This window comes from Staurois parvus, unplaced genomic scaffold, assembly GCF_062004578.1.
Source record: "Staurois parvus isolate SC_StPar_1 unplaced genomic scaffold, SC_StPar_1.0 ptg000207l, whole genome shotgun sequence".
NCBI classification, from domain to species: domain Eukaryota; kingdom Metazoa; phylum Chordata; class Amphibia; order Anura; family Ranidae; genus Staurois; species Staurois parvus.
Genome location: NW_028318003.1, coordinates 8,143,374 through 8,159,652, shown reverse-complemented (window position 1 = coordinate 8,159,652; position 16,279 = coordinate 8,143,374). Strand labels below are relative to the sequence as shown.

The following is a 16,279-nucleotide window of genomic DNA, read 5'->3' as shown; positions in this document are numbered from 1 at the left end:
CTCCTCCAGCACTCACTTGAGTGCCAGACTGTGGAGAGGCCAGGAGCAACTGGTTCAGGTTCTCAGGAGTGTGTAAAGAGGCTGGGCCAGCTGCTGCTCAGGTATCTAGGTGGATCCTGACATTAAAGCCGGCTGTTGGCTGAATCTGGGTCACAAGAGTGCAAAAATAAGTGCATTCCTGTGACCCAGAAAAGAAGCATGGCCAAAACAGCTTTTGTCATATTTCCCGTTTAAACCACTTTAATTCTGACAGGTGTGGACTGCATGATCATGAGGTAGAGAATGTTGTTGGGAACATTTCCTATTGATGCTTCTTCATAGCACATTTTTATTACAATCCAACTAAACTAATGTATTGGTTTTAGGTGTTATCTAATTTAAAGTGTCATATTTTGACTAGCTCTTCTTTCTGTTCTTATATAATCTTTTTTTTGTTTGCAGGTGAATACTGCAATCTTCCATTGTATGTAAAATCTGATCCCCACTTTCGTAAGCCTGACCTTCATGACCCTTGTCCTGTAGTGCCTCCAAGAGAGGCCTCTATGCGTAATCTGAGCCGCGGTTATCACTCACGCCATCTGACTCTAGAGCCGGGTGCTAAACCCCCACCTGGCCTGTCCCACCCAACTCCATCTGGTGGGAACTTACCTCAACGGACTCTTCACATGGCTGGTGCTTCGGCCTCTGCTCCATCAGCCCCCACAGCCACAGCACCATCTGCCCCCGCTGAACCCGCTGCCTCTGCCGGACCTTTAGAGAATCGCCTACCTGCCCAGCACAGCAAGATGGGTGGCTCTCGGGACTCTTTACTGGAAATGAGCAATTCTGGAGGTGGCCGGGCACAGAAACAAGGAGCTGGAGCCTATTCTAAATCTTACACTTTGGTCTGACACCCACCCCTTTCGACACTTCTATCCCTACATACTCACAGACTGCAGAAACCCTTCCCCCTGCGCAGTGTCTTGGCTGTATTTCTATATTTTGAAAAAACATTTAAAAAAAAAGGACAAATTGAAAATTTAAAACAAAAACTTGGTGATAAAAGACACATTTTTTGTATGAAAAATACCTATTTTCTTCTTCAGGATAAAAACTAATAAGAAAAGAAATCTGTATTTTATCTGTGACACATGAGAGTGAAGAGAAGAGAGAGAGCTGCATGCAGAATTCTCGGAGGTTGCCTGAGTGTGCTATATGTTAAGTGATGCTGAAGAGTGTGTGGAGACTATGTTTCCAGGAATAAAGAAATGTATTCACATGGCGTTGACATTCTCAAGAGGTTTATCTGTTTGTCCAACAGCTTCACAGTGAACCTGTCACCAAATGTATTATTCTGTATTAAGAGTTTTTTAAATGAATAAACCATTTGTATAAATTGTTTTATCTGCACTATTGAATGATGGTGAATGCAAGGTGACAGGTGCACTTTATGAAAGATGAGTTTAGTGGTGTGTCTGGCACATGAGACAGATATTACTGTCTTTTATTGAATGTGTGTATTCTTTGAAAGGTTTCAGTTTTGTATTTTGCCTTATTTACTATATTTGTTGCAGGAATTGCTAGATGTTCACAGTGAACAGCCCCCATTTCAGTGTCCATTTGCCTCAGGTCTGGCTTTAGAGTAAAATGAGAGTTTCCATTCTGGAAAACAGAAAATATACAGAAAAGGTACTAACTAAACCAGTACATATAGCTAAGCTAAAGTGCTGTAACCTATAATGACCAGTTGGATTTTTTCTACTGCCGTGACAATACTGAAAGAATTGCCATACATACTTTCAAACCCTTATTCCCCCATTCAAGCTACACTGCACTAATCCCTGCCCCAGCTGCGGGCTTCGCCATTGTTCACAGCCAATCCTTTGAAAATCTCTTCAGTGCTAGTCTCATTTGCACATAGACTTGAATAAGGCCATATACCAAGTCTTGATGTTTTACCCATCGGGGGGCTGTAGATATGTTTTTCAATGTCAGGCTGTTAACACCAGAGGAAGCCATTGCTCTGTAATGGAGGTATGTAAGCTATTAGGGGGCTGGGATATGAATACAACTATAATACACTGTCCTGTCTGCTCTATAGGACATGCCTGATTGTGGAGAACTGCTTGCCCAAACTGTGAGAATTTCTTAGATAAAAAAGTAATTTGTTCTTTTTTTCACTTTAATAAGCTTAGCGCTAACTGTTTCCTAAGCCACAATAAAGCAGTTAGATTTGGTAAAAGCCGAGTATGTTAGGGAACAGTCCAGGCAAAATGAATTCAAAGGATACTTATGATCAGACAACATGCTACCCCAAATACACCTGAGTGATGATTTATTTATTTCAGGTACTTATATAGCAGCGCTTTACATATATAAATATATATATATATATATATTTTGTACATTCACATCAGTCCCTAACCCTCAAGGGGTGTACAATCTAAGGTCCCCAACTCACATTCATACATACACATACCAGGGCCAATTTAGACAGGATCCAATTAACCTAACAGCATGTTTTTGGAGTGTGGGAGGAAACCGGAGTACCCGGAGGAAACGCACGCAGACACAGGGAGAACATGCAAACTCCAGGCAGGTGGTGCCGTGGTTGGGATTCGAACCAACAACAACCCTAGTGCTGCCAGGTGGAAGTGCTAACCATTTAGCCATTGTGCTGCCCAATTTAGTCACTGTGGTGCCCAGATGATGATGCTCGTTTGTACAAGCTCTGCCCCTTATGCCATGTGGTTATTTTAATGGAAGTTACAGCTATAATGCTCTTCTGGAGGCAGTATGGGGTCTACTTTACATACAGAACTCTTTTTAATTTTTACTTATACGGAGCACCAAATTTACTGAACTATAGGGACCTTATAACTCCTCTCAATATCTCCTGCACTCCCCCCCCCCCCCCATAGTTATATTTCTGAATTCAGCCACAAGTGTCCAGGCATGAGGCACAAATCAAAAAGCTGTAGAGCAGAGCAAAACATTCCCATCCTTTACAGCCATGGAACCCACCACATGGTGTTGCACATGTGATCAGTTATGACACCAGCCATTTGATAGCTTGACAGTTCAGTTGAGAGCAGAAGCAACTGTGACGGTTATTTTCATGCCTTGAATGTAATTGTTTCGGGAAACCATTAAATCGGGTTTAATTCAGCTTTAACACCAGGAGACAGATCTTTATTTTCAGCCATGTGACTGAAATTTTCAAATATTATTGAACTTAACTGAAAATAACTGTCACTCTTTTGAAAATAAGGATACTAATTTTGGTGTGTTAGCTTTGAGAACTGATCCTGTGGACAGAACAGGAAATTAAAATAAATTGCTATTACATTTTAGTATATTTTGAGCCTTGGTGCTGTCTTAGGCATCTCAGTGCCATAATGGTAAATTCAGCCCTGCTGATGATATCAAGGAAATGTTGCTGCTATGTATGTGGGCACATCATTAAGCTGTAATGTTTTGTATAATCACTTGTAGCCTAAATTACGGGCCTCTTTCAATGCTTCTAGGCAAGACTGCAGCTGTGCTGCTTTCCTCTCTTGCTTCATACAGGTGAGGAAGACTGCAGTATATTCACAGACAGTACAAAGCCAAAAAAATGCAATACTAAGGTATTGATTAACACAGCTCTGATCCTGGACCATTTGGAAAATAAGAATAACAGCCATGACAGGAGTGTAAGTATTTGGATAGCTGCATGCAAAATATGAATTACATGATAAAATATATTCATTTAGCAGGCAGGATTGATCCTCTGTCAATAAAATGCTGCTTACCGGTATAAAGTGCAGGCACTTTCAAAAGTATTTTTTTAAATACTAAATTTAGAAAAAAATGCAAACAATCTTACCTAAGTACAATACCTAATGTTTTAAAACCTTTTTTTAAATTTACATTTAATAGACTCTCTGCATCTTCTAATAACGACAAATACCCCAGTAGCTAGATGTCATGTCATCTTTGTCTAAGATATAAATATCCTGAAGGAGCACTGCACCACATTTATTATTTATAGCAAGAAAATGCTTTTATCACTCTTACCATTTTGTGTTTGGTAATGCTGGCAAGTTCCCTCTTCCATATTTGTGTGTTTTTTAATGATAGTCTACTTTTAGGGTTCATTCACACTTGCAAGTGCACCTGCTGGGTGATTAGATGTGAGGACTCCAGCAGGGGCTACCAAGATTAGCTGCAGAGGCAGCCCCATTGAAAGCAAAAGAAGCTGTCGGTTCCTACGCCCACTCACATGTAATTGCTCCTGCAGCGATCACATGAATCTGATCAGCCTTGGACACAGACAGTCTGGGGTTTATTTACTAAAGCTGGAGAGACCAAAATCAGGCTCCCTTCTGCATAGAAACCAATCAGCTTCTAACCTCAGCTTGTTCAATGAAGCTTTGGCAATGAAACCTGGAAGCTGATTGGTTTCTATGCAGAAGGGAGTCTGATTTTGGACTCTCCAGCTTTAGTAAATAAACCCCTCTGCGTCCAAGATGAATAACTCACATGGGGTGATCACTGCATGAGCGATTGCATGCGATTGGGCTCAATTAGGTGTGGGCGCTAGTAGCCTTCTATTACTCACAGCTAATCGTGGAAACCCTCGCTGGGGGTTCTCACATCTAATCTCCGAGCTGGGGCATTTGCAAGTGTGAATGCACTCTAAAGTGTAAAAATAATTTCCTTTAGGTGAACTATATACATTGCAAGGATTTCAGAAACATTGTACCAGATTCCTACCTGTACCTGTTCTCTGTACTGATGAAAAAGTTATTTGTTTCACCATGTCCTGATTTCTGAATGGGAGGGTCAGACCACATTATATCCACCTGAGCAAATCTCATGCTGTGTTCATGTGGTGTCAGGCACATGAAAAATACAAGGGTTTGCTTTCTATTGTCCTCCTCAGTGGTCTCCAAACTGTGGTCCAGGGGAGGCCAAAGGTGGCCTTTTGTTTGCCTTTACCTGGCCCATGGAGCACTGTTCCTCCCACTGCCACCAACAACATGGCATAATTCCTGCCACTGACATCAACAATGGGGCACTATATCTTCCACTGACCTTAACAATGGGACACTTCCTCCCACTAACATCAACAATGGGGCATAATGCCTGCCACTGATAACAATGGGGCATAATGCCTGCCACTGATAACAATGGGGCATTTTTCCTCCCACTGACATCAAGGATAGGGCACCATTCCTCCCCAAATAACAAAGGTGGGCCACTTTACTCCCATTGATGCCAGGATTTCCAATTTCTAATTCCAATGGCTACAATGTGCCCCCAGTAAAGTCTTAGGGACAGTAAACTTTGAAAGTTTGAAGACTGGTGACCTACACGAACAGCCCCACAAATGTACTTACAGCTCGGACAATTCAAGTTGAGAAATGTATACTGGATTTTTCAAATTGTAATACCACAAAGATCTTTACCCTCGTTCATCCTCCACAAACCATAACCATTAGTTCTAACAATTTCCTACAGGAGATGGCTGTGAATGGAATGAGGAGGGGTCTTCGGACATCGCATATGGCAATATCATGAGTCAGACACCACACAAATACACAATCCTTGTTCTGTTGAAGAAGTCGGCAGTGCATGCATCCCTTAACTAGGCAAGCATTTGGGAATATCTCACCAAAAATGAAACATTTATTACAAGGTATTGGTGCAGAGGTCTGAGAAAAGCAGTGAACCAATCACATAAACAGGCAACAAAACATCGGAGGCATTTCTGCTCATTACCTTTTTTTTCTTAATTATGTGGCCAGGCTACAGACATTCAACTATTTTCATATTCCTATAACTCCCAGCTGTCCAACATTTAGAGGGATGTTCCTCTTTTGGAACTGAATCTCTCTCCCTATTTCTATCCCAATTTCCCCTTCTATGTCTGGTATAGACACCTCTATGTACTATTTAACTATCAAAATAGTTTTAATACTTTTAAAACTTTCATCTAACCTCTAGATTATTGTACTCATTGTTTTGAGAAGTCAGTAAAAAGAAAACGTTGTGGTGAAAAAAGCATTTGTGGGTTTAACTAATCATATTTTCCTTATTCATTCTTCATGATCTACTGAACTGGTCCATTGGCAGGGATGTGCCCTTTGCATAAAATGCATAAAAGTGGCCACCCGCCCAAGTCTATAACTGGCTTATGAAGCAAGGACACATAAACAGGCATCACATAGTGAATAAGGGGGAGAGAACAATGTTCTTGGACAACTTGCCAGCCAGCTTGCTAACAACCGAATTAACCGGATGTGCCCTTTGCCTATATACTTTGTGATGTAATATGTCCCTCTTCTCCATCACAGAAACTTGGACGATTTACAGTCTTAACACAGAGACATGGTGGGTATATGCATGTTAATAAGACCCATGTTGTGTGTCCATTTTGTGTTTCTTTACCCTACAGTATTTCCTTGTTTTTTCAAGTTCCCTCCAAGGTTCAGTGACCCTGGGCATTCCTTACAAAGAATCAATACATAGATTTGAAGATACATCAAGTGAAAATTATGAATGTGTGCTTTAAACCAGCTCAGCAAATTATGCCGTATGAAAGAAATTTTGCATTATAAATACCTACTGTCTGTATATTTATCAACCATCCATAAAACAGCAGCACATTTTGGCCTTACAGTGATGTCTGATATAACTAGATAGCATCACAAAAATCTCAGGCTTTCGTTGATATAGGTACTGTGCTTGTATATTTTATTTTCTAACACTTGCAGTGAGATTTCTTAGTGGCTGAGTTTGGTGTCGTTAATCATAGGGTATGCTGAATAGGTTATATACCACCTATGGCATTCATTCCTGTAGACAAAGAACATTGAAATCCAGTGTGAGCCATGCTGCCTACTGTCTTTCATTCTGCTCATACTGTAGAAATGGATGGACATGTAATAAGTGACAACAGTGCTGGTAGCTAGCCTTCCATTAACACCACCACAGGCTGGTTTTCTAGCAGGCTGGTTTTCACTTGATGCCAATTCATGCCTGGGCAATCTGCTATGCTCTAGTGACTACTTGCACTTGACATCACAGAGCTGCTTCTTGTATAGCGATGCAAAACAATAAGTAAAACAGTAGACTGCAGCCAAGTGACTCCACATCTTTATGGTCGCATTTAGTGCTAAAACTACATTCATGTTTCTTACCATTTCCTAGAGCTATGAACAGAGCTCGTCTGGGATTTTTTTATTTACCTGTTAATTCCTTATTTTGGAGTACAGTACAAAACAAAGGACAGGTATTCAGAGACCGAGGACAGCTTTCTTTAAGTGGATCTGTGTAGCAGACTGTACAAGAAAGGAGCAAAGTCCCTCTGTAAATATGCAGAACCTAATGGACAGTTTCTCTTTTAGACACCCTTCTAGCTTACACCCAGCAGATGACTATGTAGATCCCGAGGGGGTTAACCAATTCAATACCGGGCAATTTTACACCTTCCTGCCCAGGCCATTTTTCAGGTTTCAGCGCTCTCACACTTTGAATGACAATTGCGCGATCATACTACATTGTACCCAAACTAAAATTTTATAATTTTCTTCACACAACTAGAGCTTTCTTTTGGTGGTATTTAATCATTGCTGGGGTTTTTATTTTTTGCTAAATTAACAAAAAAAGACCAAAACTTTTGAAAAAAAAACATGTTTTTCTTTGTTTCTGTTATAAAAGTTTACAAATAAATAATTGTTCTTCATAAATTTAGGCCGAGATGTATTCTGCTACATGTCTTTGGTGAAAATAACCCAAATTAGGATGTATTATTTAGTTTGTAGGAAAGTTATAGAGTTCACAAACTATGGTATAGATCTGAATATTGATCAATCCTGAAGTACTGACAGCCAATCTAATTTCTTGAGGTCCAAGAATGTCAGAACAGTACAGATATCCCCAAATGACCCCTTTTTGCAGAGTAGACAGTCCGATGTACTTCTTAAGAGGCATGGCTAGTTTTTTGAAGTTGTATTTTTTTTGTCATAATTTTTTTCGGAAAATGAAAAAATTAAAAAAATAATTTTCACTATTTTGTTTTTTACATACTGTCACCAGTGCAGTACAGCGTCATCATATAACTGGCATGGCGGTGATCAGGGACACTGACTGGTGACAGTATGAAAAAAAAATATATATACCGTATTTTTCGCCGTATAAGACGCACTTTTTCTTCTCCAAAACTGGGGGGGAAATGTCAGTGCGTCTTATAGAGCGAATATGGAGCAGCCGGTCCGGTATTTCCACCGCGGCCGTACCAGAATACCGGGCTGGCCGCTCAGCTCTGCAGCGGGACCTTACCTGTTCCTCTATCCAGCGGCGTTCTGTCTTCCCAGCTTCTGTAGTGTGGGCACTGGGCATGACAGCCGGGTGCCAAGTGCGCATACGCAAGAAGCGGTGCTTTTTGTGAATGGTAAGGCGGTACCTGGGACACATGACAGATCCCAGAAGCCGCTGGACCAATCACAAAGCGCAAGTGCTTCTCGCTCATGCGCACTGGGCACCCGGCTGTCATGCCGAGCGCCATTACAGAAGCCGGGAAGACTGGATCTGGATCGAGGAACAGGTAAGCTCAAACAAAAACTCTGCGGAAGTAAGAGCGGGTACCTGTCAAATTCAGGTACCCGCTCCCCACCTCCCCAAAGGTCAGCAGTCATCTGTACTGTCTCTGGTCATCCCTGTGCTGTCCGCAGTTTCTGGTCATCCCTGTGCTGTCCGCAGTCTCTGGTCATCCCTGTGCTGTCCGCAGTCTCCGGTCATCCCTGTGCTGTCCGCAGTCTCTGGTCATCTCCTGTACTGTGTCTGCAGTCCATTAGTTCAGAATTTTTTTTCCTGTTTTCTGCCTCTAAAACCTAGGTGCGTCTTATGGTCAGGTGCGTCTTATACGGCGAAAAATACGGTATATATATTTTTTTTTTTTTTTATTCAATTTTTTTTTTTTTTTAAGATTTTTTTTTTTCATATTTTACTATGACCAAAGTAGTACAATGTTACCATAGTAACATTGTACTACTTTGGGGAAGTGATCAGTATTTTTTTTTTTTTTTTTACACAATTTGCGTATAGCAAAGAATTATTTTGCTATAAGCAAGCATTTACCTGAATGACATCGATTCATTCAGGTTTTTTTTTTTTTTTGTGCTTAGCTGTGATTTGGCCACAGCTAATCACATGACATGTGCATGTGACCTGCTGTGACCATTCACAGCTAGACACTAGTATACAATGGATGGCATGAATGAAGCCATCCATTGTATACAACTGTCATGTGACCTGCTGTGATTGGTCACAGCAGGTCACATGGTACCGGCAACAGGGGCCGGTACTCAGATCTGTCATCGGCCGTGTCCGAGGTATACGCCGGTGACAGATCGGCTCTGCAACCGCGCGAACTGCGCATGTGCGGGAGGACGCCAAATGGCATAAACCCCGGAAAGGTAATGCATTTTTGCGGCCGCCAAACGGCTATAGGCCGGGCGGCAAATGGTTAAACAGCACAAGTTCCAGCATCCCTGTAGAACAGTCTGTACTCACAAGGCCCTTGCTGAAGGTCACCTTCCACCGTGATACCAGACAGGATCTGTAGACGTCCCCCTCAGTCAGCTCTCAGAAGTACCCTGGGTTTCAGCATTCTGGCCCTCAGCCCTCCCACTCGAGGCCTTCTGGCAGCATGAGCCAGGGAAGCAGGCACCTCCCCTGGCTGGATCCCTCTTCTCAAAGGAAGAGGAAGAAGAACCAGATCACATATGCTCACTGAATATAAATACTAGTATCCAGCACTCTCAGGGCCCCACTCCCTGTAATTGGCTGAAACTGAATCCATATTTCTGCTGCTGATCTGCATGGGTCACTCCTGTTCACCCAGAACCTTCAAAGGTCACCGGGATACAGAGAAGCCAATCACAGCAGCAGCACTGTGAGCCACACAGGATCTCTTATGTAAAAATTGTAGTTTTGCTGTTAAGCAGAAAGCAGCTATGTTTTGCCTATCAGTCTCCTGTTAAGAGGAGACCACACTAAACTAAACTAGACTATATACATCCTAGCAACCAAGCTATGAGGGGGCTACAAGACAATGGCAAAAAAAATTCCTAGGGCTGTCCTTAGTACACTTGCATATAATTATGTTCGCTCAACGAGACTCTAGTTTTTATAACAAGCACTAAGAAGTGATCAAGGCACAGAGGTGATGTCAGAGCCTGGAATCGAACCTGGGCCTTCTGCGGTGAGAGACAGTGTTTCTTCTCACTGAGCTACCTGGAATGCTGGACAGCTCCCTTGACAATTCTTTGGATGATCCTGCCTTTTCCCTGTTTTGTCTTGAACCTTGAACTCCTTGCTCCTCCCATGAACTTCCTATAAAAGCCATGTGTCTGCACTTCCTGGTTGCCAGATTATTGTGCCTTACCAGCCAATATCCCACTTACTGTTCCTGCTGCCGTCTTCATCTACGTTACCGACCTTTGGCTTGCTACTGACTACGATTCTGCCTCATCCTATCTACTACCATTGGTGACCGACCCTTGGCTTGTGACTGACTACGCTTCTGTTTGATCCCTGAACTGTTGATCCGCTTTTGGTTTCCAGCCTACTCATTCCCTGGTGGGGTGATCCTGAGATCTGCGACCTGGCATTCACACGCAGCCAAATCCATCTCCACCATTAGGAGCTCTGGGGAAGACCGGTGGATGCTTAGACCCCGCACCTCAGGTGAGCCTGCGTCATTCCCAGGGTGGGCCGCTGGTGTACCAATCCTGCTGGTTTAAGGTAAGCCTTACAACTGCTGTAGCAACTGGTCTCTGAACCTGACCCATATCGTGACAGGTGAGGGACCCATGTGCTGTACAGTACTTCAAGATAAGAAATGTATTGGTAAGTAAAAATTCCTTTTTATCTTATTCATACAGTATAGGGCACAGGATTTGCATTCATAGACCATGGGACATCCCAACGTAAAAAACTGAGGGGTAGGTAACAACATAGCAAATATAACTGCCAACAGGCTCACAAAAAACACAAGAGTTAAAGAAAACACTCCGATAACACTGTTCAACAAATTTTTATTTTTTGCCAGTTTTGGAAACAAAAGGATCCATTTCTTAATGAATTTCACATTCTGAGTTCAAATATAACAATGAAATTTGTCAATTGGCTCTAGTTTTTCTGTAAACGGAAGGTTTTCTACTATAGGCGTAATGACTACATAATGCACAATAATTATATAGATAGATGTCTTTCCACAAATATAAAGCAAGTGATATTGACTACATAACAAAGCCTAAATGGCATAATATATTGCATAGGATTACCAAGAAAAATTATAGCCATAAGCTAAGTTGAATCATTTTAATACTTAGGATTCTCACTAGTTTTGTCTTCAGTTTGTGTCGGTTTTGCTTCTCTTGGCTTTTCTCTTGTATTCGAGGAAAGGGCTATCTCTTACAACTGCACGTGACTACACACTTCAGGTTCTTCCTCACTTGACTCAACCACGAAGGATTCTGGTGCTTTAGGAATTGGTAGCCCCTCTCCATGAGGAACTGGACGTATTGCCGATGAAATATTTGGATAGTGCACAGATAACTTTTTCTTCTTATTTAGCCCTTTTACAATTGGAGGCACCATACAAAAGTAACAATTACTAACATGATCTGTTGGCTCTCTCCAAATCATTGGCACAGTGAAAGGCATAGATGCCTTTTTTCCATTCAACCATTGCTCCAGTGCCGTCCCACAAGAATTGCAGCATATATGTGGTGCCCAGCTCTTGTCCTGGTCTCCTATCTTGCAGCCAAAATACAAGTTGTAGGCTTTCTTAATCATTCCTGTTATCCTCCTTTTTTTGTGAGATAAAAGTTATTTCACCGCAGATATAGCAGAAATTATCTGCTTTATTCACACAAGTTCGAGGCATTACTGAGTAGCCTATATAAGCATAAAACGAAATGTAAAGACGCTGTCGAACTACAATCAGCTACAGATACTGCAGCTTTTATGCAGTGAAGTGATGCAATTAAAGGCTAATATTGCATCATCTCAGTATACATGCAATTTTCTATTGGTCACCAGTATCAATTGCGCAATATGCAGCTGAAGTTGCATCATAATTTTGAATGGCTTACGTCATTAGATGGGTGAATATATCATGGAAACTAGAGCCAATCAACATTTTTTAGGGTCATTTTCGTTTTCAGCACCCCAAAATTATGTAAGATTAGCTAATTTTATGCCCAAAACTTTTTACCTGTTGAACAGTGTAACAGATTGAAGCCCCTTGTAGCCAAAGCTAGCATCACCCAAAGCCTGAACATCCACCTAGTAGAACTTGGAGAATGTATGAACACAGGACCAGGTAGCAGCCTTGCAAATCTGGGATACAGGTGCTTGATGATGAAAACCCCAAGAGACATTAACAGCCCTGGTGGAATGAGCTCTTTTGGGAAAAGGGTTTAGGCCCTGGAAATATGAAAGGAAATGATATTCCCCCAATACAGGGGTCTCCAAACTTTCTAAGTAAAGGGCCAGTTTACTGTCCTTCAGACTTTAGGGGGGCCGGACCGGAAAATGTCCCAGGATCAGTGGGAATAAACAATGCCCCATCTTTGGTGTTAGTGAGAGGAATTGTGCCCCATCAGTGGTGTCATTGGGCTCCATTCTTGGTATCATTGGGATGAACTGTGCCCCATTGTTGGTATCATTGGTTGCAAATGTGCCCCATCGTTGGTATCACTGGGGGGAATTCGTTGATGTCAATGGATTAAATAGTGCCCCACGTGCCAGATAAAATCAAGCAAAGGGCTGCACTTTGGAGACCACTGCCCTAAAACAATGGGACTATGGAGCAGCACTGGTCAATGAGCCAAGATATCAGACATAGAACATTTTCTTAAAAAATTACAAATAGTTTATTTTTACATGAATCTTAAAAACAGTTCTACAAACATTTTGTCGGTCATAGTTACATGAGAATACATTGGTAGTGTGTTTATATAATCAATGAATAGTCAATCATCTGATACATTTCGAGATTAAGGTTTCTCTTCTTCAGGGATGCAGCTGATGACTATAAATATATTCTATAATATAATAGTGTGCATTAACATCTTCATAATACAGTTTAGAAGAAAAATTTACTAGCAATACAGTATATTTGAAGCATCATACACAGTCGTACTAACCCGTATGATCAAGCAGAGTTATATGGCCAATAGGTATTTTAAAAATAAACAATGTAAAAATGCTGAAAGCTTGTCTGGGCGCTCTATCATCCACCAATGCCACTGGGGTCACTCCATAAAGCCAGGCATGAAGTCCACATCCAGGATTAAAGATCTCAAATTTTCCGTGATGATTTTGAAGCATCCTTACTGTGCATACGGGCTGTAAACTACCCATCCAGACTTTATGACCCTGGATTGGAGAATAACATTGCAGCCTCTTCACAAACAATCTCCCCATATAATGTGCCTTCCATTTTTTTACTATCACAGCCAGTATAGAATTATCTTCTACCCACTAACTGGACCTTCTTGGATCCATATATATTGTATCAAAATCATAGAAAATTCTAGATCTTTAATCCACAGTGCCATGGTAGTTCATTGAGAACTGCAAACCAACAGTCGCTGAGGCTGTTGGGACTTGTAGGCCCTCATTCCCAGAACTGAGTGACGCGGTTTTGAAATCTGACAGATAGTACAGGGAAACTTCTCCCTGTACTATCTGTCAGAGGGAGGGGAGTGGGTATAGCTATGGGAACATGTTACATGGTCCACCCTAAAAACAGGTGGAACATATAACCTGTTACAAAGGCAAACTTATCCTTTAAGATTCATTTAAAAATAAACTATTTGTAATTTTAAAAAAAGTTGTATCTCTGATATCTTTGCCCATTGACCAGTGTTGCCCCATAAGTCCCATTGTTTTAGGAGAATAGAATTTTCTTTCATGTATCAATTTGAGAGATGATGGCAGCCACAAATTTCCACCACCATAACACATAATTTAGGCCCTGGAAATAAGTTGTTTGAGCCACCTGGCAATGGTGGAGTGGGAAGCAGGAGGTTTTCTATGAGGACGTACAGGAAGAAGGAAGAGGACTTTTTGCAAACAGAGGTCTTGGCAACTGGGTAGGCCTGACCATATCCAAGCAGTGCAGAGCAATGTGGAGCAGGATAGAGGGAAAGGAGAAACCACCTCAGCTAAAAAGACAAGTTTAGGTCTCAACACCACCGTGTCTCTGCAAAATAAAAAATGGCTTTTTGCAATAAAGAGCTGCTAACTTGAAAACACACCTAACAGACCTAATACCTATCAGGAAGACCACCTTAAATATGAGGTCTTCCAATGGAATTTCTCTAATTGATTCAAAGGGGGGGGTTCTAAAGCAATGTTTTTCAACCTTTTTTCAGTCGAGGCGCCCTTTAGAATTGTGCACAATCTCGACACACCAGTTTGAGGGCTTGATCACACTAGGAGGGGAGTCCCAGTGTGTGCACTTTTCTGCATGTTCTCAAGCATCATGGTTTTCATTGGGTTGTCCTATGTGTGTGAAACACACAAAAAGGTGCCAGCACGATTTTTTAAATTATGCTGCACCAAAATGCATGGTACTGTCGTAACATGCATTTTAGCAGGCACAAGCACATGCGCATTTGCTAGGTGCTTGGGGGTGCAATTAAGAATTAGCACTATTTTGTGCATGATTTAGCATGCATTCCTGCAGCACACCTGGTATGAACAAGCCCAGAAATGTAGTTTGTGAGGCAAAGTTCAGTGGTCTGTAGATTGTATCCCAGAGCTTAGTAGTCAGTATCGCAGACTTCAGAGATCAGTAGTCTGTAAGGTAGCGACTGAACATTTGGAAACTCGGGCACTGCCCGAGGGACCAGGGTCAGTAGGGAGCCCCATGAGATGCCCCTGGTACCTTTTTTCATAGGCTTTTTTGAGTTTTGGCAAGGACACAGGGGCCCCATGATCCCCTATTGCCAGGGGGCCCCATGAGTTGTCAGTCCACCCCTGGCAGCAACCTTACAAACTTCTGATCTCTGCCTTACTAACTTCTGAACTCTGCATCCAGACTTCAGTAGTTATTACCACAGATTTCAGAGTTCAGTAGTTTGTAAGGCAGGGAATTCAGCTCATATATAGCCTTCACATGATTATATTGTGTTGACAAAATCAATGGGATCACCAACAGGATCCCTAGCAGAAGGCAGTGTGAAGCAGCATTGACAGGTGTCCATATACATTTAACCAGCTTGTATTTAATATTGAGGGCTGACAAACTGACTCACTTGCCGACAGGTAGAAAGACTGTAAACCTTGAACGTCTCTACTGGCTTGTAGAAAAGAGGGAGCAGGAGCACAGTAACCTCCTCTAAACTGCTGACCCAGCTCAAATGAAACTCTGCACACTCTGCCGCTGACACCAGGCAGAGAATAGGATGAAAAGCTGCAGACACAGCTGCTGATATAGAAGCAGATACTGGGAGAGAGATCAGATAAGAGGATTGTGCTCAAATGACACACTGAGACATGGCAGACACTGCTTCTGATAAGCCAGCAAGCACTGGAGATGAGAGTTTCACTGAATTCCTGGATATTTTACACATCTTTGGAATGGAGCTGGCAACTCTGTCGCTCTCTGATGTAGCACCCTTGAGGAGTCTCTGTGACATACCAGGGTGCCATGGCACCCCGGTTTAAAAACCCTGCTCTAAAGTATAGAGGGCACAAAGTCGATGCAGGATAACGCAGAATTTATAATTGGTGGATTTATATGAGCAGCTTCCTGAAGAAAAGGGATTGGGAGGTGAGAGGTTTCTGAAAGAGAATAGATAAGGCTGAAACCTTACCCTTAAGGGTACTCCAGCCAGATGCTGGTCTAGACCAGAATGAAGAGAAGCCAAAATACAAGTGATAGAATATTCCTTGGGGTTCAGCCATCTGCCCTTGTATCCATGCAGCCATGCTGTTAAAGCCAGCAAATGAGAAGCAGGATGGAGCAGAGGGCCCTTGTTCACCAAGTCTGGTTTGTTTGGAAGGGGCTAAGGCTCATCTGCCAGAATTTTGAGAATGTCTGTGTACTATGTTCTAGACCAATATGGTGAAATGAAAATCACCAAAACATTTTCCTCCTCTATCTTGCTCATTTAGTCAAGGAAGGATCTTCACTGGATGGAAGGGATAAACCAGTCTGAATTGAGACCAAGGAATCAACAGGACTTCTACTTCAAATGCTAGAGGATCCATGGTCCTGGCTACAAATCTG

General features: G+C 42.0%; 1 protein-coding gene across 2 annotated transcripts in view; it reads left to right on the top strand.

Moving 5' to 3' along the window:
* DSCAML1 (DS cell adhesion molecule like 1) overlaps positions 1 to 1,375 on the top strand; it is a 417,994-nt gene extending 416,619 nt beyond the window's left edge. For both annotated transcript variants that reach the window (XM_089678617.1, XM_089678616.1), the window contains exon 33: positions 442 to 1,375. In XM_089678617.1, coding sequence (XP_089534743.1) covers positions 442 to 890 — 449 coding nt within the window. In that variant the 3' untranslated portion in view covers positions 891 to 1,375. The remainder of the gene's footprint in view (positions 1 to 441) is intronic.
* Positions 1,376 to 16,279: the final 14,904 nt, after the last annotated feature.